We start from the raw sequence: 25,265 nt of genomic DNA, 5'->3' as shown, positions 1-25,265 counted from the left end.
ACGGATCCGGTATCAACAAGAACCACCGGTATCCATTTGTTCTTACACTCCACAGAGATGTAGAGTGGCTTGTTGTGATTCGCACCTTCAGGTGGCAATTCTTTGTCAGAGAAGGTCAGTATCGGGGAAGCTCCTCCCGGAAAGACCAGTCCCACCAATTGTTCCGGCGTGGTTTCTATTGAGAGCTTGGCCTTATCCATTGCCGATAGGACGGCCTGTCAATGAACACGTGATGCCATAAACAGTCCCCAGATGGAGATGTCTGCTTGTATCTTTTTCAACTGCTTCAGTACAGCCTCTTCTTCGAGTTGCTTCTCTTTCTGTTTCTCCGTCTCCTTATCTTTCCCAGACGCCTCTGGCTGATCTAGATGTAGGGGCTTAAAACACCGCCCGCTTCTAGTCATATGATCGACTTCGCCGATGTACCAGGTATCGTCTGGTTGATTGCTCCCCCAATCCTCATCCGTGTGGGCAAGACATAAATCATCGTCCTCCCACCACATTCCATCAGCAGCCGACAGACACCTATCCGGCTCCATTATGACTGTTCTCGTACTCGCAGTACCTCCCATCCATATGCTTGTAGCACTCCCTGTTCTCATGTATACAGCACTTTTATTCCCCTCATGGGCTTTAGCTTTTCGGATTCTCTTAGACTCTTCACTTCTTTCCTGTTCTAGCTGCGTCAATGCACTCTGCTGTACAAAATTCCCTGTATCCAAAATGCCTAGATCCTGAGCGAAATTCTTGGCCCCGACGCTCTCCGGCGACATACTCTAATCTTCGGCCCTTCCAGCCACAACTGATATCCTTGCCCCTGCCGGGCCCTGTTCCAACTGAGATTCTTCAACAACGTCTGGTAGGTCATCAAGCCACCCGGTAACCTCTGCTGACTCTTCAAAGTCAGACCAGTTGAGCACCATGCCCTCTAGGTCTTGTTCATTGAAAAACTGGAGGTCAGCAAAGTCCCTTTCCACAGCTGCTAAGTCCTCTGATCTCTGATCAAATCTATCTCCCTGTATCACACAAAGCTCTGCCCCTGTCGGCAATTCCACATTTGGTCCAACCTGGCCTACTGACAGAATGTAGTCGCTCAGACTGTATACCTTCTCAGTAAAATCCCCAGATTCCTCAGATTCTAACAGAGCAGTACCATTCTCCACTGAAGTCTCCCCTGTTCTGTCTTCGACAGTCACCACCGTTGGCTCGGGTTGGGTTCTGGACATGTCCAACATGCACAAGTCAGTGCAGTTAGGAAAGAGCACCTCCGGCTTAGGTAGGCGGGACGAGGTGATATAGATGCTGGGGTCGTATGACGTGACCTCGGTTTGGATAAAGTTGATTCGTTTGAGAGGTGGAGCTTGGTTGTGTGGTGGGAGAGGGTTGGTTGTGACGTTGGGCTTTTCTGGAGGCACAATCACCCCATTATCAATGAGATCTTGAGTCTCATGACGTAATTGGAAGCATTGGTCGGTGTCATGACCGTATTGCTGGTGAAATGCGCAATACTTGGCTCGGTTGTGGGTAGGGAGAAGTTTTTCCGGTAAAGACCGCCACTCTAGGGGCTTCAAGTGCCGTTTTTTGATTAAAACCCCCAGAGCTTTGGACAGGGGCATATATAGTGGGGCGAAGGTTCTTTGGTTTTTGGGTTGGTATTTGGCTGTTTGTGTATTGCTTCCAGACGCACCGGAGAATGGCGTAGCTACCATGGTTCTTGGAGGGGTGTTGGTGGTGACCATGCTCACTTCTGAGGCTCTTGTGGTCGCAGCGCCACTCGGGCCTGTATTGGTATTACGGTTGAAAGTTCTCCTGGGTTATTCTCTATCATTGTCAATCAAGCCCTGCTTCAAGGCATCCTCAATCTGTACTCCTATCTCATGCAGATCCGAAAAGTTAGGAAAGGGGAGCACGATCATTTTCTGCATCAGCTTAGGCTGAAGATTTCGTACAATCATCCGAATTTGATCTTTATCGGTGGACCTTAGGGTCATCATTGAGGCCTTGGTCCTCCATCTGGTCACGAACTTTGAAAAGCTCTCCTTAGGCTCCTACCTTGTCGTCTCGAGATCACGGGTCGTAATTTCGATTTGCGTGTTATAAGAGTACTGTGCAATGAATGCCTCGGCCATCTCATCCCAGTTTCTCTTAACATCATCTTTTAATTTGGCGTACCAGATGGCCGCCACACTCGACAGGGTCCGACCGAACAAAGATAGCTTCTGTAGTTTGGTGAGGCCCATCGGCCTAAAGATATCTGAAAACAACCGTAGATGTAACATGGGATCCCCGGATCCATCAAAACGGTCAATGTGTGGCATCTTGAATCGATCTGGCAGCGTCACAGCCGCGTCGGTATACCCGTCCTCGATATCTGGGATGGACTTTACCTCTTGGGACTTCTTGAACAACGTCTCAAGCTTGCTCAACTTCAATGTTGTAGGGTCTACCTCGAACTCGAAGGGGGAGTCCGGTTGATTGATAGGCGTGAGTGCCTTGGATAGTTGCGGTAAAATCGGAGGCGGAGCCAATCCTGTTAGGATGTCCGTATCTTCTTGGGCATTCTGGACGTATGCCGTCTCCTCAGGTGTCAGGACTCTTGTTGGGGGAGGAACCTAGTGTGAAGCGGATGCTCCGGTTTGCTGCTGTAACTGGGTAATTAGCTCTGCCTGTTGGGCCATAACAACGGCTTGCTGTTTGGCGAATTCTGTTTGACGAACAGCGTCCTCTTGCATGGCTTTCATGCTTTCCTGGAGCTGGCGCACCATGTTTTCCATCCCTGACATACTACCCTGATTTATCTGAACTGCCGGTGTATCTACCTCTGTAGTAGGTTCGGAAATCTCAACTCGACTGTTCAAAGACCACTGATCTGGCAGTCTCGGTACCGATACACTGCGTCTTCTCGACCTCCGTCTGATAACCGGGGGTAAGGAATAAAACACTGGTTGTCCGTCGACCAGATCCTCAGATCGATTGAGTCGGCGACCTCTAATCCAGAGTGCTTAGGGAATATCTGCTGGGTCGAAAGCAATCATGCTAAACTACCTAGTAAGAAGATAAATAAAGCAATAATAAATAACCAGACAAACGGACAGCATAGCAGCGTAAAATAAACACACAACACACAGTTGGGCATCATAACACACGGTTGATAAGTTGAATACACTGTTCCTCAGTACTGATTATTGTCCCCGAATCACTGTTCCCGAAAATCGAATCTGATACCTGCAGATAACTGACTCCCAAAATACTGAGCTGGTGCCCGCAGGCCTGATACCCAAACTTGTGAGCTGATATATGCATTCTTATAGAGGCCAACTCTAAAGCACATAACAGATAAGTGAGAGCCAAAACACCCCTATGTTGGGGTAGGGTTTCCCTATCCTATTTTGTCAGGAGCTAAGGTTTCACTACGCACGCAACGGTTTCAAACAACCTAACATCGGGTAAGCAACCTGTCCTAGTTTGGAATGGTCACTACGGATTCCGAATATGCACTAGGTCGAATGGTCAAAAGGGTGCCCCAGTAAAACCGGGGTTTGTGTTTCCATATTGGCAGAGCCCGTAACCGATCAACCTTATGGCAGGCAGCCTCAGGCTAACCGCTCAGGAATAGCAGATGGCAAACACGGTATCCTAGGCGCACCGATGCACATGCAATGCAAAGAAACACATAAGTGTAATTAAAACAAGATATCACGAGTTCGAGCCAAGCTCTCTAATTCCCCAGCAGAGTCACCAGAAACTGTAGACGTCCCCGAACGTCCCGGGACGGAAATCCCGATTTGTTTATTTGGGCTTACTACAGTTCAGACTCAAATTGTCACGGTTCTTAATCTGAACCAAAGAGTCCAAATCCGGCAAATAGTTTTGGAAAACAGATTTTTGTAAAGAAGTGCCAAACATAGACTGCTTTGCCAGATACAGAGTCGCCACCTAAATATTTTATTTTGGGGGAATTTAGGAAACCCTGACTCGTTTGCCTAAGACCACGTGTCCGTCATCACCAGAGTTGTCTCGGCTCGGGAACTTGGGTATGATTGGGGAAGGTCAGCTATGAGCACCCCCTTTCGCTCGATCCAAAGATCGGCCTCTACTAATCATGATATCTTGTTTTGAAAACATTATGCATTCTTATTCCGGTGATTAGCCTAGATTTACTATGTGATGCGCACAGCACAAAAGTATAGACTAGATCACCTAATTTGGAACAAAGCATTGCATATCCTTTTGTTTGGAAATGATTTGCAATTTGCTACTCGCAAGTAAGCTAAAACACGGATTTTAAGGAGTTGTTCCAACTCAAACAATCCAACCTTCACCCACAGGCATTCAGGCAGATATATCACATAAGCATATAGCGACATGGTAAGCATGCTATCATGTTAACATTCACACTCATGCGAGATGCTAAAGCATAAGAGCTTACCTAGTACTCCAATCCAAAACAGAAACTAGTTAGTAATCAAATGCATGATCCTAGTTCATGTTAAGATGGCTAATGCAACACATACAAAATGCACCTGGAATAGGCTCGGCTAATCTAAGAATGACATATGAAATGCGACAACTCGATACACGCATTCAAGTTGGAATGGGAATACTATGCGGTTAGTATGATGCGCCGAGCCTGGTGCGTGCATTACGAATGAATGTATGCAAACATGCTATCATGAGTATGCTAATCAAGACATGCCCTAAACTAACCATCGAAAGCTAGTAAATAAAAGGGAAGAAAGACGTGGGGTTGGAAGACATACACACACTCACGCACACTTAATACACAATTGCCCTCACTCGGAGGGTCCGAATAAATAATACAGATTTAACTAATTAACTAGCTGACTAACTAATTAATTAATTACAAAACTTCTAATTAATCAACAAATTAATTACAAAAAGAAGGTGGCCGCAGCCCCGCCTCGGAATGATGGGATGATGCATGCTCGATTTGCCGCGCCCAGAAACCCGGTACCATGCCACTGTTGCCTCTGTTTACACTGCCTTGCTCCTCTGAAAGATATGAAAGTTTCCAGAACTGCTTTGAACTTCCTCCTGAGTGTTTTGGATTTCCACCGGCCAGAACAAAATTCCATCGGCCATGGGAATGGGATTATCGGCCAAATCTTGTGTCATCGGCTGGACAATGATGGCCGATCAGCACAAAAAGTGGTCGACCGGCCATTTCTATCTGCAGAGCCCTATTTTTGACAGCAGCAGAGGACAGATAGTGCATGGTATGGAATTTTCAAAGCAATGTGTGCATGACCACTCTCCCAATCATGCTATAGACTCAAGGGAGTATGGCCCTCGGTACTCGGGCCACCAATCACGTACTTCGATGCATGGTGGCCAAAGGCGCTAAGTTTGCAACTCAATGTAAATGCATGCAACAAAACAAATGAGTGTTAACGCCCTATCATGTTGAGATCAAGGGGATCGGCGACCGAAGAGTGAGACGTGTTTCGTCACTTTAAGTACGAACACGCCTCATTCCTCATGCTCGGTTTGACACCCCAAACCAAGCAAAAATGCAATGCATGTGTGAGATGTGACTCAAGTATGCACATGAGGCTAAAGTACCAAAACATGCCAAATGTAATGTGACCTATAATGCAAGTATGCAATGTGCCAAACATGCGATGCAAACATGATGTGCAACTAGCTAAGCAACAATGCAAACATGCAAAGATGATATAATGCAAACATGAGACCAAAGTAATGCAACATGTCAAAACATGCAATGGTGGACTTAAACAAAAATGGGAGGCCTCAGGCATGCCCCAAAATAGTGGCCATAGATGATGCATAAGGACACAAATCATGCATGCAAGCATGCACATACCAAGGCCTATCACCTAAGCATGGAAGAGGCAAATTTCAAGGACACTTAAAGGTGATAAATATGGACATTAAACACTCATGTTAAACTCTGAAAAGCATGCGGGGGATGATGCCAAAACAGGCTAGGAAATGGATGCGAGATGGAAAGCATTCGAGGCCACAAAAGAGGGCATTACTCAACACCTACCCTAAGCAAACATGGCATGGATTTTTCAAGACAAAACAGAGTTTTATCATGCACAAATGAGCCCCAAAACCCACTGATATGGCAACCCAAAGCCTCAAACACATAGGCATGCACAATGCTTCATTTCAAGGCACAAAAGGACCCCTCTTCAAGGCATGGAAGGAATGATGAATGCAAGCATACAAGCATGGATTATGGACTGAAATATGATCTCCAATGATGCCAAATCATGAGAATAAGCTAAGCTAAGCATGCTAGTGACCCACACACTCAAGGCTTACAAGCCAAAATGCAAAGAGGCTATACCAAACATGGAAAACATGATCAAATCAGTACCTAACAGACTTCAAGCATGATGAAATATGACCAAAAGGTTCATGAAGTCAAGCTAGAACATACAAGCATGGAGGCCTAAATGCATGGTACCCTTCTAGGCAAAATGGAAGAATCCAAGGCAAGTACATTGTGCATGCAAGGGGCCATAAATCCGACCAAAGACAGAGATATAATATGACCATATAACACCCAAAAACCTCTGAAATGGAGCCAAAAACAACTAAGAATGCATGCTACCCTTGTGAGCCAAAAACATAAACAAATGAGACACAAAGGGAGAGGGGTGTCCCTCCCTTATGCAGGACCTCAAAACCTCTTCTTCACCACTGAAAATCCTCTAGATTTCAGTGGTGAGAAGGCCAATGCACAAAGGTATTCAAAGCTTAACAAGGGGAGCACAAAAAGGGCCAAACAAGGCCTAAGAGGGGGAGGTCGACCCCCAACACCAAAATGACCTTAATGAAGTGTCTTAAACACAAAAAAATAGAACTTTTAAATGTTATACACAAAGCTCAAAAAAGCATGCAAAGGGGGTTAAAAGCTAGTGCAAGATTGGGGAAAATAAAGCAATAGTTTTACCCTTGAAGAACACTTCAAGAACAGCAAGTCCAGCCGCCTTCTTCTGATCAAAACCAGATCAAAACTTCAAGAACAAACCCTCAACACCTCCAAAGTTGAAGTATGGTGTAATGCTAGGTGGCTTAGTGCAAAACTAAGAACAAAACACACTTTTTGGCTCTTTAACACACACAAATGAAGAGAGAGAGGGAGATATAGAGAGAAAAGGTGTATATATTAGATATATATGTATTAGGTCTGGTTTTTTGTCGAACCCCTTAAAAGAGAGGGAAGGTCTCCTTATATAGAGCAAGATGGAGGCTTAAGCTTCCAAGAGAAGCTAATAAAAGGGGTCAAGGCTTCTTAAAGAAGCTAAGGCAAAGGGGCCAAGGCTTCCTTAGGAAGCTGAGACAGGTGTCTAAGCTTCTTGAGGATGCTAAGACAAAGGTCTAAGCTCCCCCAAGAAGCTAGACCAAAAGGGTGCAAATGGTGCAATTCCTCCATACACGTGTATGGAGGACAGGTCCGTGCACTCCAGCTGGCACAGCTGGCGTGCACAATGCCTGAAAAAGGTAAAAAGGAGGTGCCGGCCAAAAAAAGAGACCACCGGCCAAATACATGATCGACCGACCACACAAAATGTCGATACACCTCAGATAAGTGCTGACTGACCAAACATTTGGTCGGTAGGAAAAAGGAAAGGCCGGTGGCTTCATGCCACGGCTAATGGGTTTCAGGGATGGCTAACAAGCCACTTCCCACCCTCAGAAGCACAAAACACAAGTCCTGGTGCAAAACCAAGCACAGAACAAGCAAGTTAAGAGATCCTGAGGCAAGGTGCGCAGTCGAGGCCTCCGGGAACTCAAAACGAGCACGAACATGGATGATCACCGAGCGTTCGAACGGTGACGTCCAAGTCTTGAAGACGGTCAAAAATGGGGTGTCTACAGTAATAACGACCTCCAGTTCGCCACCTTTCCCTCGAGTTGAGCCTTTGTCCTAATAGAAGCCTCCTTCGATTTTTCAGCTGAAGCGACAATCTTGTTCAAACGAAATGCTTCACTCTCCGCAGTTCGGCGTCCTTCTTTCTCTGTCTCCGAGCTTACCGTCAGTCTCTCAGCGTTCATTGCGGCCTCCAGCACAGCCCTTTCTAGCTCTTCAGCACGGGTAATGGACAGGTGCATCCTCTAGATACACTGCAAAGGACAACGAAGAATTAAGAGAAAATAAAATAGCAACACAACAATAAAGACAAGTAAAATGAGGAAACACTTACAGCAGTCATCATCTGAAGGGTCCCCTTCAGGATAGGAATATCACGGGGCCCATTATGGTCAGCCATGTCAATCGGCGTCAACAAAAACTTAGTCAAATCAAAAGCAAAATCTTTTGAACCAACAACTTAATAAGAAGTGGAAATGGGCCTGCCTTTATGCGACATTGGCGGCTCCCATTTCTCAAATGCCTCATCCTCAGCAGGATCCTCAGAAGCTTCCCCCACCACTGCTTTGCCAGCCTCTCTTCTTCTCTTTTTTGCTCGCGCAGCAACCGAAGCTGAGGGCTCGACAGTAGATGCAGGGGTCCTAGAAGCTCCCACCTCCATCTTCACTTCCATAAGGCTCTTCGCCTCGATCTTTTCTGGAGGGGTTTCCAAAACATCGGAGGCTTCAAAAGCCTCGGCCTCTAAATCCACCAACACCCTTCTCTTCGCCACAAACCCATCCCTTACGAAACTAGGGGTAGGAGAGGGCGTTCTCTCAGAAAGTGTACCCTGTCTCTTGCGACGATTAGTAACTAAAGGAGTGAGAGATGTGTCAGTCTCGGTATCAGAGTCCAGAAGAGAAGCAGCGAGCCTCGCCTTCTTTGGAATGGTGGAGCGGTAAGTTGACTGGTAATCCAATAACTCAGGTGCAGATCTCTTTTTATACCTCAGGGCAACTTTTATGGCTTCAGCTTTTCCTGGTTTGGTCTTTGCTGGAAATGAGACGCCTCTGCAAAAAAAAAGTGACCCATTAAAGCAACATCCAAAATAAAGTAAGAAATACAAAAGGCACTAGAAGAAAAGGCCTGAACCTGGATAGTCGTCTTTCTGAGGCATCCGCTCAGACTGGAACTCAGTTCCGGCGGGAAACTCCCAGTTGCAACAACTTGCAGGAAATCATCGTTGTGTTTATCCGAATCGGGCAACCTAGTAACCAAACGACAATCGAACGAGCGAACACACAAGTAATACGTGCTGTGGTCTTTGTTATGGGAAAGAGTGTAACAGCCTAGGATATCCCATATGTCAAGATTCAAACCCAACCGTCTATTAAGGGCGGATACGCCGCAGACAACACGAAAAAGGTTCACGGATGCTTGTATTGCGGTTAGCTGGACTTGATGTAGAAATTGGCACACCAACGGGTCAAGGGGAAACCAAGCCCCTTCCTCGATAATGGCCGCAATCGGAAAAGCGACGATATTCCTCGTGCCCATACGCTTGGCGTCTACCTTCACCAGTGAAAGGGTAACGTTGTCGGGAATATTATAGTCCAGGCGGAACATAGCCATGGCCTCGGGGGTATCAACTAGAGAGTGAAACTTCCCCATCTAACAAACCTAATAAGACAGGGGTAAGACTCAGATAACAAAATGCGGAACAAAACAGAGCAAGGGCCAAACAAGATGATTGAGACAGAGAGAGGCAAGAAAAAAAGAATCATAAGAGGACTTACAGAGATTAGAGAAGTGGTAGCAAAGCACGACCAACGGCAAACAAGTCCGAGCAGAGCACCAACGAGATTGGTTCAGAGGAATGGGAAAGGTTCTTCTCCTCTATTTGAAACTCTCTAAAAAGAACGAAGAAGCAGATAAAAAGATTTGTATTGACAGCCAGGGCATTTATTGCACTAGCCGGCGTGAAGGTACACGAAGCACGACCTTCAATATGGAATTAACGCACTATCTTTGCACGCCTATCCCACGTCGCCACGTGTCACCTCGAAAGGACGCATGCAGGGGTTGTGTGTCAGGATTGAACCGTCACCAAGGCCAAACTGGGGCAGAACCAAAGTGACACGACGCTTAGAGAGCAGGACAATAGCTCCCCCCTAAGGGGAACCTTAGCGCGAACTAGGGGGCAAATGAAGGGGCTGAATATGAAATGGGTTGGGTCCAAGCCTTGGGCCGGCCCAATCCATTAAAGCCCCAAATCCAAATGGATTAGATGAATATATGGGCAAGCCAATTGAGCCCAACTCCTCGATCAACAGTCTGCCCAAGTCCTCAAGCACTTAGGCCCAACCCGCAGCACCTTACCCTAGCGACAGCCCCGTTGGTTGGTTTTAATTCACAGCCAGAATGGCCACTTGGCAGAATAGTGTTGCCAGTCATGGCAGGAACAAAAACCCTCCAGATAGAGTTCTTAGTTATTAATACACCATCCCCTTATAACGCCATACTTGGCCGTCCATGGATTTATCAAATGGAGGCAGTCCCTTCAATCTACCACCAGCCCATCTATTTCCCAACGGAACACGGAGTAGAGCAGATCTCAGGGGATCAAGTTACGTCCAAACATTGCTTCATGGCAGTATTAAAGGCAAAGCAGCTCTGCAATCGGGTACAGATAGTAGAAGTGGCCGAACAGCCAGTCTTGGAAGATGTAGGGGGAGCCCCAGAGAAAAAGATAATAAAAGATTTGGAGAGAGTCCTGGCAAAGGGGGATGATCCAGAAAAGTACTTCCTTATCGGTACCTCGCTAGGTGCTGATTAGGAATGGCAACGGGGCGGGGTGGGGTCGGGGATCATAATCCCCGTCCCCGGCCTCGATCCCCAACGGGAAACCTACCAGTGTCCCAATCCTCGCCCCCTAACGGGGATCGGGTTTCCCTGACCCCGAAAATCCCCTCACAAATCTGTTTCAACACCACCATCAACAACAACAGCAACAGCAACAGAATCATCATCATCATCATCATCAACAGAATCATCAATATCAACAAAATGATCAACAGATCATAAACCAAAAAAAAAAAAATAGACAGACGACATACATGTATAGATACATACACAAACAGATCTAAACAGATCTGAGATCTTTGTCACTGTCACAGAGAGAGAGAGAGAGAGTGGACGATCGGCATCATCAACAGACGCCGCCTCTGACGCTGACTGCTTTGTCGCCGACTGTCACGTACGCCGACTGCTTCGTCGATTGCTTCCCCCTGTCACGTACACCGACTGCTTCCCTTCATCAAAGAGAGAAACCGAGAGAGAAGATAGAGAGAGGGAAGAGAGAAACCCAGAGAGAAGATGGAGAGAAGCAGTGATCATTGTGTAATGTTTTAGGGTTTAATTATATATATATAAATATAGGGGTAAAATGGTAATTTTATGTCAGGGACAAACCGAGGATGAGGACGGGGATGGGGATGGGGATGGGGATGGGGATGGGGATGGGGACGGGCCGGGGACGGTGCTCGGAACAATCCCCGTCCCCGGCCCGAAAGTGATCGAGGATTGATTTTTTAATACCATCCTCGTCCTGTCGGGGGTATTTTTTGGGAAAAAACCGTTTAAATCGAGATCGGGGGGTCGGGTTCCCGTCGGGCCGGGTTCAAATTGCCATCCCTAGTGCTGATGAGAAACTTCAGCTGCTGGAATTGCTGAGGGAAAATATGGAGGTATTTGCATGGTCAGCATATGATACTCCAGGGTTGGACCCAGAATTTGCTTGCTACAAGCTCAACATCAACCCTTCAGCTCGGCCCGTTGTGCAGAAAAGTCAGAGATCCTCAGTTGAGCACACCGAAGCAGTAATTGCCGAAGTTGAAAAACTCATGGCATCAGGAGCAATTAGAGAAGTTCAGTACCCGTAATGGCTGTCCAACGCAGTTGTAGTAAAAAAGAAGAACGAAAAATGGAGAGTTTGCGTCGACATCACTTGCTTGAACAAAGCCTGCCCTAAAGATAGCTTTCCGCTGCCTTGCATTGATCAACTAGTAGACTCAATAGCAGGGCATGAGCGCATGAGTTTTCTGGACGCTTATAGCGGCTATCATCAGATACCACTGTTCGGTCCGGATCAAGAAAAGACAGCATTTATCACTTCGAGAGGAACTTACTGCTACAAAGTGATGCCGTTCGGCCTCAAGAACGTCGGGGCAACCTACCAGGGGATGATCACTCGGATGTTCAAAGACCAACTCGGGAAAACCATGGAAGCTTATATATATGATATGGTAGTAAAGAGCAAGTTCACTATAGACCACCTTACAGACTTGAGAGAAGTTTTTGGCATCCTGAAAAACCATCAACTTCGCCTCAATGCCTTGAAATGCGCTTTCGGGGTAGGAATAGGGAAGTTCTTGGGATATATGGTCACTCACAGAGGAATCGAGGTGAATCCGGACCAAATAAAAGCAATACAAGATCTTGAAGTACTAACAAAGGCTAAAGAGCTGCAGAAACTGGCTGGCATGGCGGCCGCACTGAATCAGTTCATCAGCAAATCTTCAGATCGGATGAAGCCCTTCTTCCAGCTTTTGAGGAAAATGGTAGAATTTGAATGGAGTTGCGAGTGTACTGAAGCACTGCAAAGTCTCAAAAGATACCTCAGCACACCTCCTCTTCTATCCACTCCAGAACCAGGAGAGGAGCTGTACCTCTATTTCGCAGTCTCAGATCATGCCGTCAGCGCAGTATTAATTCGAGAAGTTAACAAGGAACCGAGGCCTGTATACTACGTTAGCAAGACTTTACTAGATGCCAAGACACGGTATCTACCATTGGAAAATTTAGCTTACGCGCTATTTATCGCCTGGAGGAAGCTACAACATTACTTCCAGGGGCATACCATCAATGTCCTCATTGAATTCCCCCTCAGATCTGTATTTAGCCAGGCCAATTTCTCTGGTCAAATAGCAAAATGGGCAGTAGAACTTGGTGAGTTTGACATTCGGTATCAACCCAGGACAGCAATTAAGGCCCAGGTCTTAGCAGATTTCGTCGCAGAATTTGCTCCCACCCAGAGTACCGAACCAAGGAATCCTAGTTCGGCACAGCTGCCATGCATCACCGAACAAGGAAAGCCCTGCGCTTCGGAAGCCTGGAAACTCTTCATTGGAAACATCTGGCAGCTCTATGTTGATGGGTCATCCAATAACCGAGGTTCGGGGGCAGGAGTAGTACTTATCTCACCAGAAGGATTTATCTGGGAATAGGCTCTCAGGCTCGGTTGGAAGGCTTCGAACAACGAGGCAGAGTACGAAGCATTGTTGGTTGGCTTACGTACTGCCGAACACTTCAGTGCAGAGCAGCTTCTTGTTTTCAACGATTCACAGCTAGTGGTAAACCAGCTTTCTGGGGTCTTTGAAACGCAAGATGAAAGAATGGCCATGTACGCAGGCAAGGCCAAAGACTTACTCAAAAAGTTTTAATCCATGCGAGTGGAACAAATTAGTCGGGACAAAAACAACCATGCTGATGCTCTGGCTTGTCTCAGCTCATCAGTGGATACTAAAGATGCCAGAAAAGTTTGGGTTGAGTTCGTGCCAGAACCAAGCATTGCATCTCCAGTCCTCTGCAGCAGCAGCTTAGAGCCGAGCTAGATGGATCCAATACTTGCTTTTCTAAAATCTGGTACTCTTCCCGAAGACAAAAACGAAGCCAACAAAGTCAGACATAAGTCAGCTTGGTTTTGGATCTCACCGTCCGGGAAGCTGTATAGACGCTCATATCTTGGCCCTTATCTTCTATGCGTGCATCCAAATCTGGTAAAAAATGTTCTTTACGAAATTCACGATGGGATTTGTGGATACCACGTTGGCGGAAGATCACTGGCGCACCGAGCCCTCGCTCACGGGTATTGGTGGCGACGGATGCAACAAGATACGCAGCAGTACGTACAGAAGTGTGATAAATGTCAGAGGTTTGCTCTATTCATTCATCAGCCAGCCAAAACTCTCACTCCATTCACCAGACCATGGCCCTTTGCCCAATGGGGTCTGGATATTGTCGGACCATTGGCGCGAGGCACTGGGAATAGGCGATTCTTCATTGCTGCAACCGACTATTTTACTAAGTGGGTTGAAGTCGAGGCATTGGCAAGTATCAAAGAAGTGGATACAAAGTGGTTTGTCATGAGAAACGTGGTGGTGCGTTTCGACATCCCACGGGTACTGATTGCGGATAATGGAACGCAGTTCGATGGTAAGATCTTCAGAAAGTTTTGTGCCGACCTCAGGATCGAGTATAGGAACTCTTCTCCAGGGAACCCGCAAAACAATGGATAGGCAGAAGCGTCAAACAAAACCATCATCAGCGGAGTAAAGAAGCGGCTTGAGCATGCCAAGGGAAAATAGGTTGAAGAGTTACCCCACGTGCTATGGGCATACCGAACCACAGCATGGCGCTCAACGGGGGAAACACCTTACTCCCTAACTTATGGAATGGAGGCCGTCATCCCACTTGAAGTAGTTCTCCCAACCCTTCGGTCTGAATTATTTGAGAACACTAGTAATGAGGAAGCTATTGCACAAGCACTAGATATGGCAGAGGGCCGAAGAGAAGCAGCACTGATTAGACTTGTAGCATACCAGCAGCAGCTCATCAGGAGTTTCAACCAAAAAGTTTTCCCAAGGCAATTTACACCAGGAGAACTGGTTTTGAGGAAAGTTATGGATCACAAAAGGGTGCCTGGCGGGGGCAAACTTGGGCCTAACTGGGAGGGTCCCTACAAAGTCATAGTTGTTGTTGGAAATGGAGCTTGCTACCTAGAGGATCTGAAAGGCAGAGCAATACCTCGGCCTTGGAATGTAGCAAATCTCAAGAAATACTATCAATAGAATTATCCCCCAACTTCTCTATCAGAATGTAAAGGCATTTATCTATTGACCAATGCAAATGCTTCCCAACTTCTCTCAAATTTATCAAATTCTTGTAATTAGCTTTGATGTTTATCAAACGGAATTAGCTTTGGTTGTTACCAAACGGGATTAGCTTTGATGTTTATCAAACGGAATTAGCTTTGGTTCTTACCAAACGGAATTAGCTTTGATGTTTATCAAACGGAGTTAACTTTGGTCTTAACCCAAATGGACTCAGTTTCAGAACGACTGTACGGAATTTAAATTTAGTTAGCACTCAAACATGCCAAGTGGTATTGCTTGGTGGAATAATGTTTGGCAACTAAATTGGACTTTAGCCAAGTAGAATTGCTTGGTGGAAACCACACTAACATATCTTAAGTAAACATCTTTGAATCCACAGAATTCCTTAAGTATCCACACATCAACACTTCATTACTGATGCAAACAAACAGAGTTGGAACAAACGCGACCAAGCTTTGTCAAGGGCAAACTTCCATCATTAGTCTTACTTAAACTCCAGGTGGGGGCAAACAATTGTTTTTTCAAACCATCCTGGACCTGAGTAAGACACCTCTCCATGCTTTTATCCCATTCAAATGTATCTGTGCTATCAAAGTTGAAACAGACTTAAGCAGTTCTACCTAAGAGCACAATCTTCAGTACCAATCTTTCTTAGCTCCAGTGGGGGCAAACAATTATTTTTTTTAAAAAAAAAAAACAAAAACAAAAACAAAAACAAAAACTAACTTGGACCTAAGTAAGACCCTTTTACTAACTCAAGCACAGCCATACCACATATTCGTTAGCCACACCGAGCATCTGTTCGACCCCAAGGTCCCAACAGTGCTCAGCCGGGGGAAAACAGTACAGAACTAGACCGAGCCTCTATTCGGCCCCGAGGTCCTAACAGTGTTCAACCGGGGGCAAGCAGTATAGAATTGGACAGAGCATCTATTTCAAGCTGTACAGAACCAGACCGAGCATCTATTCGGCCCTGAGGTCCCAATAGTGCTCGACTGGGGGCAAGCAGTATAGAAAACATTAAGACAGAAAAGCCAAACAGCATTAGATTTCAAATTCAAGGAGAAAATCTTGTCATCCAACAAAAGGCACAGGTGGCCTCATAACCAGCAACAAGGAAAAGAAAAGAGAAAAGTAAAATTGTCTTGACAAGTGCAGAAAGAAAGCTCGTCATGGAGACTGAGCCACAATACATCAAAACAGAAGAGCAAAAAAGTTCAAATCCTTTTAACTTTAACTTTCATTAACAGAGGGAACCTCAGGAGCAGCATCCGCAATTTTGCCCAGGCCGCCTTGGGGAGGAAACGTAGAGGCAGCTCCAACTTCCTGAGAAGTAGAAGCCTCCTTAACCACATCTCCCACGGCTTCGGTCTCCAGGGTTTCAATCCCTTCAACATTCACCGTTTCAACGGTAACATTACTGTCCTGGGTCTTGTTTGCAGAATCAACTTCTGGGGAAACTTCGGCTGGAAGAACAGCGGGGGCGGAGACAGTCTTTGAGCCCGAGGATCTTGAAGGAATTGGGACATCCTGAAACAGGGAAGAGCCTTCAGGAACCAGTGCAGCAGCCAAAGCACTCGTCCAACCCTTTAGAAAGAGCTTATCTCGCAGCACTAGCACCTCTTCCTTATAGGCAGCCCCAGCCTCATCCCAGCCTTGTTACCAGTGTTTGGCCTCCAGCGCAGAACGCTCGGCAGCCATCACGGCAATAACGGCCTCCAGTTCGGCCACCTTCCACTTGAGTTGAGCCTGTGTCCCAATAGCAGCCTGCTTCGATTTTTCAGCTGGAGCGACAATCTTGTTCAAACGAAATGCTTCCCTCTCCGTAGCTCGGCGTCCTTCTTTCTCTGTCTCTAAGCTTACCGTCAGTTTCTCAGCGTTCATTGCGGCCTCCAGCACGGCCCTTTCTAGCTCTTCAACACGGGTAATGGACAAGTGCATCCTCTGGATACACTGCAAAGGACAACGAAGAATTAAGAGAAAAAGAAATAGCAACACAACAATAAAGACAAGTAAAACGAGGGAACACTTACAGCAGTCATCTTCTGAAGGGTCCCCTTCAGGATAGGAATATCAAGGGGCCCATTTTGGTCAGCCATGTCTGCCGGCATCAACAAAAACTTAGTCAAATCAAAAGCAAAATCTTGTGAAGCAACAACTGAATCAGAAGTGGAAATGGGCCAGCCTTTATGCGACATTGGCGGCTCCCATTTCTCAAATGCCTTATCCTCAGCAGGATCCTCAGAAGCTTCCCCCACCACTACTTTGCCAGCCTCTCTTCTTCTCTTTTTTGCTCACGTAGCAACCGAAGCTGAGGGCTCGGCAGCAGTCGCAGGGGTCCCAGAAGCTCCCATCTCTATCTTCACTTCCATGAGGCTCTTCGCCTTGGTCTTTTCTAGAGGGGTTTCCAAAACATCGGAGGCTCCGAAAGCCTCAGCCTCTAAATCCACCAACGCCCTTCTCTTTGCCATAGACCCGCCCCCTGCGAAACTGGGGGCATGAGAGGGCGTTCTCTCAGAAAATGTACCCTGACTCTTGTGACGATTAGTAACCAAAGGAGTGAGAGATGTGTCAATCTTGATATCAGAGTCCAAAAGAGAAGCAGCGAGCCTCACATTCTTTGGAATGGTGGAGCGGTAAGTTGACTGGTAATCCAATAACTCTGGTGCAGATATTTTTTTATACCTCAGGGCAGCTTTTATGGCTTCAGCATTTTCCCGGTTCAGTCTTCGCTAGAAACGAGAGGCCTCTGCAAAAAAGAAGTGACCCATTAGAGCGACATCCAAAATAAAGTAAGAAATACAAAAGGCACTAGAAGGAAAGGCCCGAACTTGGATAGCCGTCTTTCTGAGGCATCCGCTCAGACTGGAACTCAATTCTGGCGGGAAACTCCCAGTTGCCACCAACTTGCAGGAAATCATCGTTGTGTTTATTCGAATCGGGCAACCCAGTAACCAAATGGCAATCGAACGAGTGAACACGCAAGTAATACATGCTATGGTCTTTGTTATGGGAAAGAGTGTAACAACCTAGGATATCCCATATGTCAAGGTTCAAACCCAACCGTCTATTAAGGGCGGATACACCGCAGACAACATTGAAAAGGTTCACGAATACTTGCATTGGGGTTAACTGGACTTGATGCAGAAACCGGCGCACCAACGGGTCAAGGGGAAACCGAACCCTTCCCTCGACAATGGCTGCAATCGGAAAAGCGACGATGTTCCTCGTGCCCATACGTTGGGCGTCTACCTTCTCCAGTGAAAGGGTAATGTCGTCGGGAATATTATAGTCCAGGCAGAACATAGCCATGGCCTCGGGGGTATCAACTAGAGAGCGAAACTTCCCCATCTAACAAATCTAATAAGAAAGGGGTAAGACTCAGATAACAGAATGCGGAACACAACAGAGCAAGGGCCAGACAAGATGATTGAGACAGAGAGAGGCAAGAGAAAAAGAATCACAAGAGGACTTACAAAGATTAGAGAAGTGGTAGCAAAGCACGACCAACGGCAAACAAGTCCGAGCATAGCACCAACGAGACTGGTTCAGAGGAATGGGAAGGGTTCTTCTCCTCTCTTTGAAACTCTCTAAAAAGAACGAAGAAGTAGATAAAAGGATTTGTATTGACAGCCAGAGCATTTATTGCACTAGCCGACGTGAAGGTACATGAAGCACGACCTTCGGTATGGAATCGATGCACTATCTCTGCACGCCTATCCCACGTCGCCACATGTCACCTCGAAAGGACGCATGCAGGGGTTGTGTGTCAGGATTGAACCGTCACCAAGGCCGAACTGGGGCAGAACCGAAGCGACACGACGCTTGGAAAGCAGGACAATAGCTCCCCCCAAGGGGAACCTTAGCTCGAGCTAAAGGGCAAATGAAGGGGCTGAATATGAAATGGGTTGGATCCAAGCCTTGGGCTGGCCCAATCCATTAAAGCCCCAAATCCAAATGGATTAGATGAACATATAGGCAAGCCAATTGAGCCCAAATCCTCGATCAACAGTCTGCCCAAGTCCTCAAGCACTTGGGCCCAACCCGCAGTGGGAAGGCTAATCCAGCCGTGATGCTGGGCTGGGCCGAATTGCAGAACCTAATCCATGGGCCGAACAGAAACGGCCTGACCCATACAAAGATATCCGAATGGATCAGCCTATCTCCATGAATGATCCTGTAAAAGGCCGAGACAAGGCATAATGATGCCGAGCTGAGGTACAACGGCACCGAGCTGAGGAAACCTTGCAGGGAAACGTAGAAGTTGTGAATGTGTGCATATGCAAGTTGCCACCTCAGCTGGTCCCCTACACCTAGAATCACGGAAGTTGTTAAACCAAAGGAATGTGGTTAGTTATCAGCATGACTACAATAAGTATATGCATTCAATGACAACTACCAGGTGGTCCCCCACCTTGAGCAATGCTAAAAGGACACTTGGCAGCATCCAAGCTCCATGAAACCACCTTGAGAAGCAAGCAATGAACACTATATATACAACATGAACTTCACATTGAAGGTAACTGAACTATTCCAAGCAAAATAATACTTAGATACAAACTCAACTCTCTATACACTTCTTCTCTGATCATTAATTCCTACATCGGAGGGGTTATCCGGCCAACCCCGGCCGGGCAGCTTTAACGGTACTTCTTGTGGCAGGAACCTCAGTCCCTGGATAGTCCAACCGAGTGCGGAGCCTCGATCCACTTTCATCTAGTGCGGAATCTGGTACGCACTAAAATCAAGAATTAAAATAATATAAATTTTTATTTTGTCTTTTCTTTTAAATTCATTAACATTAATACTTTTGAAGTATAATAATTGCACTATCAAATGTCAGTTTTGAAAAGTTAATACTTTTGAATTGTAATAATTATACTATAAAAAAAAATTTAAATTTTTCAAAAACAATTAATATTTTAGGACAGAGGGAGTGTTAAAAATTATTTATTATTTTATGTGTTATCGATAAATTTGTAACATAAATAAATAGTAAGACCAGTTAAATAAACATTAAGGCCTCGTTTGGCAAGTGCCCATTTTAGCCAAAAAGTTACTAAAAAAATCGAAAAGCCAACAACCCAAACTAAAAAGTCAAAGATTCCCTTTTTTCTCTACTTTTTACACATCTTTTCGTAAAAAGTCAAAAAGTCATCCCAAATATACTAGTTTTTTTTATATCACATTTTAGCCAAAAACTAAAAAAGTTACTAAAAAGACCTGTTCCCAAACGAGGCCTAAGACCAGTTAATATAATATTCATACATAAAATGATAAAAAAAAAAAAAGTTTAACTCATATGGTAACATTATATTGGAGATAGACACAAGAAGTGAGATTTATTACACCGGACACACAGCGTGGTTTGGGAAGTTTGCTATTTTAATTAGCTTTTAAACTTTTTTATTGTTTTATGAGATGAAAAAAAAAAGTTATGTTTGCAATGATTTGTGAATTTTTTTTTATAATTGAAAAAGTGATTGATTGATGTGTAGGGTGACATTTTATTTTATTAACTATTTTAATCTTTTTTTTTTTATTTTATCTTTATTAGTTATTTTAACAAAAAAACACTCTTACCAAACATGCCTAAATGTGGTAATGATCCATCCTCTAAGGTGTGTTTCACATTTTTGATATAAAAATGATTGGTGCCTCGACAAAGTGAGGCGCGAATGCCTCGATGCGTGTGATTCACGCTCTACGCTCAGTCCTCTCTTCTACTTTACTGTATTCAACCCCACAAAATAGAACCACAACCCATTAACAAAGGCTCAAAGCCAAAAATGAAGCTTCCATCTCTCTCTTTATTGAAACCCATAAACTGATTCGGTCCACCAAGCAGAGTGAATTCAGCCAACCCATCGGCCAGCGGTGGAGGGCTTCCGGCATTTTTCGGCAACGTTGCTTTGTTTACCCAAGCCCTAGATCCCCAAATGTCTTCCATTGACAACCAAAAACAGGTCAGATTTTTGGAATTTTTTTTTATTAATCCTTTTCCGACGACGTTGTTGTGTGATTTTGCAAAAAAATGTTGCATTTTTAAATCCTCCCATTATTTTTTGTTTTTCTTGCTTTGTTTCATTATGAATTTTCCATGCCCATTATTTATTGTTTTTCTTGCTCTGTTTTGTTTCATTGTGAATTTTCCATGGATTGTTGAAACCTTCTTCCAAGCTTAACATTATTGGTTTGTTGTTTTGGACTTGTCAACAGTGGAGTTCTTGGTACATGAAATGAAAAATGTTATGAAAATAGACTTGTTCAATTCCCAGCTTACTTATTTTCTTCTTGTAGAAAATGAAAGTGTTATCCATTTTCTTCTTGTTTCATTGTGAATTTTCAATTATTTTTTGTTTTTCTTGCTTTGTTTCATTATGAATTTTCCATGCCCATTATTTGTTGTTTTTCTTGCTCTGTTTTGTTTTATTGTGAATTTTCCATGGATTGTTGAAACCTTCTTCCAAGCTTAACATTATTGGTTTGTTGTTCTGGACTTGTCAACAGTGGAGTTCTTGGTACATGAAATGAAAAATGTTATGAAAATAGACTTGTTCAATTCCTAGCTTACTTATTTTCTTCTTGTAGAAAATGAAAGTGTTATCCATTTTCTCCTTGTTTCATTGTGAATTTTCCATTATTTTTTGTTTTTCTTGCTTTGTTTCATTATGAATTTTCCATGCCCATTATTTTTTGTTTTGTGAATTTTCCATCGATTGTTGAAACCTTCTTCCAAGCTTAACATTATTGGTTTGTTGTTTTGGACTTGTCAACAGTGGAGTTCTTGGTACATGAAATGAACCTAGGTCTTCAAAAAAAATGTTATGAAAATAGACTTGTTAGTAATTTAAACATGCTGAAATGTGTTGTGATTTTGGAAGAAAAATCAACCTATTGAAATGATGAATTGAAGGCATGTGTAAGAATTGAAAGTGTATGATAAAATGCCTCAATGAAATGCTTTGTGCATCCACGGGCCATTTCACATTATTACTGTTGTTTTTGTTTTTGCAGACTACTGTACTAATTATTTATGAAAATGCTACTATTATGAGTAGCATGTCAATGGCTTACACCTCGACTAGTTCAAGCAATGATGGTTGCCTTTTCAAAAATTGAGGTTGCAAATGTGACAAAAAAACGGCCGTTAAAATATCAAACTCATTGAAAAATCCAGAAAGGCTTTACTTCAAGTGTGCAAATGGCAAGTGCGATTACTTTGCATGGTGGGCACCTACTAGCCAACATGGCAATGCATCAAATATCCAGTGGAGGCCTAATCCTAATCATAGGAACAATGAAGATGAGGGGAGGAATGATTCTGAAAGAAACTATGAAGCTTTGGACAAATTGGAGTGAAGATTGGAGCGGCTTGAGGCAAATGTAGAAACTATGAAATTCCTTACAATGGCAAGCATAGTGTGTACTAGTTTTAACATGCTAATGTTGTTAATTTGTTTAATGTTAAAATGAATGTTGTAAACTTATACATTTGGTTTTGAGAGCTTTAGAGAGTTCTTGGTTTGGGTGTATATGTTATTATGCTGGTTTTGTGTTCTTGAACCATCTATGGCAAAGCAACAGTGGAGTTTTTGTTTGGGTGTAAATGTTATTGTGCTGGTTTTATGTTCAATAGTGGAGTTTTGTTGCTGGGTTCTTCAACCATCTATGATTTACTGTTTTTGTTATGAGTTCTGATGTGAACAAAAAAGGTTATGAAGAAATGAACATGGGTTTTGCAGTTGATTTATCAAGAAATACTTGTGCCCAAACTAAAAGGCTAACAACACAGATGAAACACAAAAATAGCTTAAACTATTGTTGAACATTTGTTCAAACATCTATTCAACACCTGTTCAACATCCATATCTATAACAAAAATAGATTATATCTGTTCAAGACAATAGATATCTGTTCAACACTTGTTCAACATCCATATCTATAACAAAAATAGATAAAACTGTTCAACATCCAGAATCTATATCTGTTCAAACATCCAACCAACACCTATTCAACATCTATATCTATAACAAAAATAGATTAAACTGTTGAACATCCAGAATCTATATCTGTTCAAACATCCAACCAACACCTATTCAACATCCATATCTATAACAAAAATAAGGAAGCTAAACAACACAGCAGTACAACAGCAGCTCAGCAACACAACAGCAGCTTAGCAACACAACACAGTAGCACATCAGCAGCACATAGTACAGCAGCATAGCAACACAGCCGCAAAGCCTATAGCAGCATAACAGAATAGCAGACAGCATAACAGATCAACATCAAAGTATAACAGTGCAACAGATGCTCAGCAGAGTAGAAGAGCAGCAACCAGCACTGCTTGTGAGCATCAATAGAATCGAAAAAACACAACCTACAGGAAGCTATGCTCAGACTTGTAATAGAACTTGACAAAACAAGCAATGAGACTTGATTGGATCCAAAATCACTTTAAACCATTACATTACAGGTGATGAGACTTGATTGTATCCTAAACAAACCAAAGTATCGAAAGTTTACAAAACAAAGTCTTAAAATTGCTACTAAAAAACTAGAAATAAAAAGGGGCATTTGGATCCACATCTATATTCAACTCAACAAATTTTGAAGGAATTGCTCCACTTTGACTGCTTATATTGGTCACTATTCCTGAATGACTAAGAGATCCACTTCCAATATTATCCACCATTTGCATTTGGCTACCTCGTGCCTCTTCAATGACAAAGGAAATAATATGAACAAATTTTGTGACAAGCATATCTACAAATGAAAATAAGCAAAAAAATTTCATGTCATATCTTTAAAACATACCGGTACATACATACTCTCCTGTATGCCATCAATACACGGCCTCGCTTGCATTCCATCCATAGAAGCAAAATTCAAATTACGAACCTATAGGAACACACATTGGTGAGTGATTGAAGTAAACAAAATTCTGAGATTTACATATCAAACAAAATAAAAAAATTTACCTGTACTTTTGATGCCTTTTTATTCTTTCCCTTAAGCCGATTTACCATTTCATCCACTTTGCTAACCTTCCGTTTGGTACATGGACGACCTCTTCGGCGAGCAACCATAGGACTAAGCACCTTGTGAGTCATGCTTGCATTTGTAGAACTGCGACCGGCCTAAGTTTAGGGAGAAGTATTAGAAGGTTGGATAGCACTAGTAAAAGGTGGGACACCACTAGTAGAAGGTGGCACATTACTCGCACAACCCGCCTCAACCTGTCTCACTCTAACCTTGATTTTTATCAACCCAAGTTGAATGACTTTGTGCTTAGCATCATCGTTGGAAGCAATTTCTATAATTTCATCCATTGTCTTGTGGTAGTTATTATGCACCTTTGCATTCAGAACAACCCCATATGTAGTGTATGTGGTAAGAATGCATGTGTACCCTCATTCCAAATCTTTTCTCAATCTCGGCACAATGTATTTATTTGGAACCTCATATGTGGACCTTTCAAGGAGTACACTAAGTGAATGGGCACACATAATGCCCCTAAAATCAAACCACTGACACATACATTGGATGCCACATTCAATGGAATTACAGTACACCACAAATTCCACTTTCTTCATTTGCTCACCAATTGGAATAGCCTCTTTCACATGATAAGTACAAATTAATCATTTCTCTTCCACAAGAGTCGTACGACAATACAATAATCGTTTCATTTTTGCTTGAACCTTTTTAAATTTTGCATTTGTGTAGGCTGCACGAAATTACTTCTCAAAAGCATACATCGTTAGGCAATCATACAATTTGTTTCGAGATTTAAAATCTGCTTTGGCCTCTTTCTCCACCTTACTTTTCAAGGCATTGTCATACTCAAACACAATTGATTCGGCTTCTTCTACTCCAAGCCTCAATCTTCTACTCTTCTCAATGTGATTCCTTGCATCTCATTCGTTAAATGTTAATGCCTCAAATCCCCCCACTTCAACAACCATAGAATGAAAATTCCTAGCCACCCTTATCCCTGCCTCATCGTTTATTTCTAATCTTCTTTTCACAAGAGTTAGAATTCTCTTATTCATTGCAAAATGCCGTGAGTCACTAGGAACCAAGTCGTGAGTATGCTCCAGCACAACGGTTGTCAACTTAAATGTTCTATTCTTTTGTAGACTCCCTCTTACTTTTCCTTTACAATCATTTTTAGATGACAAAGATGGTTCTAGTGGGTTCACTTCCGATCTTTTTCTTCTCCTCCTCGCCCGAGTACATTCAATTCCAAAGTATTTTAGTTCCCCATCATTACCAAAATTTTGTGTTCCATAAGCTATAGCAAATCCAAAGTGCTTCGCATATTTTGCATAAAATGCATACACTTCTTGCTTTGAAGTAAAACACATCCCCTGCTTTGGTTCTTCAACTTCACCACTCTCGGGTTCTTTAACTTCCTGACTAGGATTGTTTAAACCTTCTATCCTTCTGTTGCTAAAATG

General features: G+C 43.8%; 1 protein-coding gene across 1 annotated transcript; it reads left to right on the top strand.

Annotated features, from left to right (window-relative positions):
* The first annotated feature begins 14,358 nt into the window (after positions 1-14,358).
* Positions 14,359-14,754, top strand: LOC145800832 (uncharacterized). Its single transcript, XM_082890578.1, has one exon. It carries the CDS (start codon positions 14,359-14,361, stop codon positions 14,752-14,754), a length of 396 nt encoding a protein of 131 aa, XP_082746704.1.
* Positions 14,755-25,265: the final 10,511 nt, after the last annotated feature.

Source organism: Camellia sinensis, chromosome 10 (genome assembly GCF_055761805.1).
Source record: "Camellia sinensis isolate YWXY chromosome 10, ASM5576180v1, whole genome shotgun sequence".
Classification (NCBI taxonomy): Eukaryota; Viridiplantae; Streptophyta; class Magnoliopsida; order Ericales; family Theaceae; genus Camellia; species Camellia sinensis.
Note: the sequence above shows the minus strand (reverse complement) of the source record. Positions and strands in the feature narration are given on the sequence as shown.

Coding starts and splice junctions, on each gene's coding strand:
- LOC145800832 (XM_082890578.1), top strand. CDS start 14,359: ATGGAGGCCGTCATCCCACTTGAAGTAGTTCTCCCAACCCTTCGGTCT.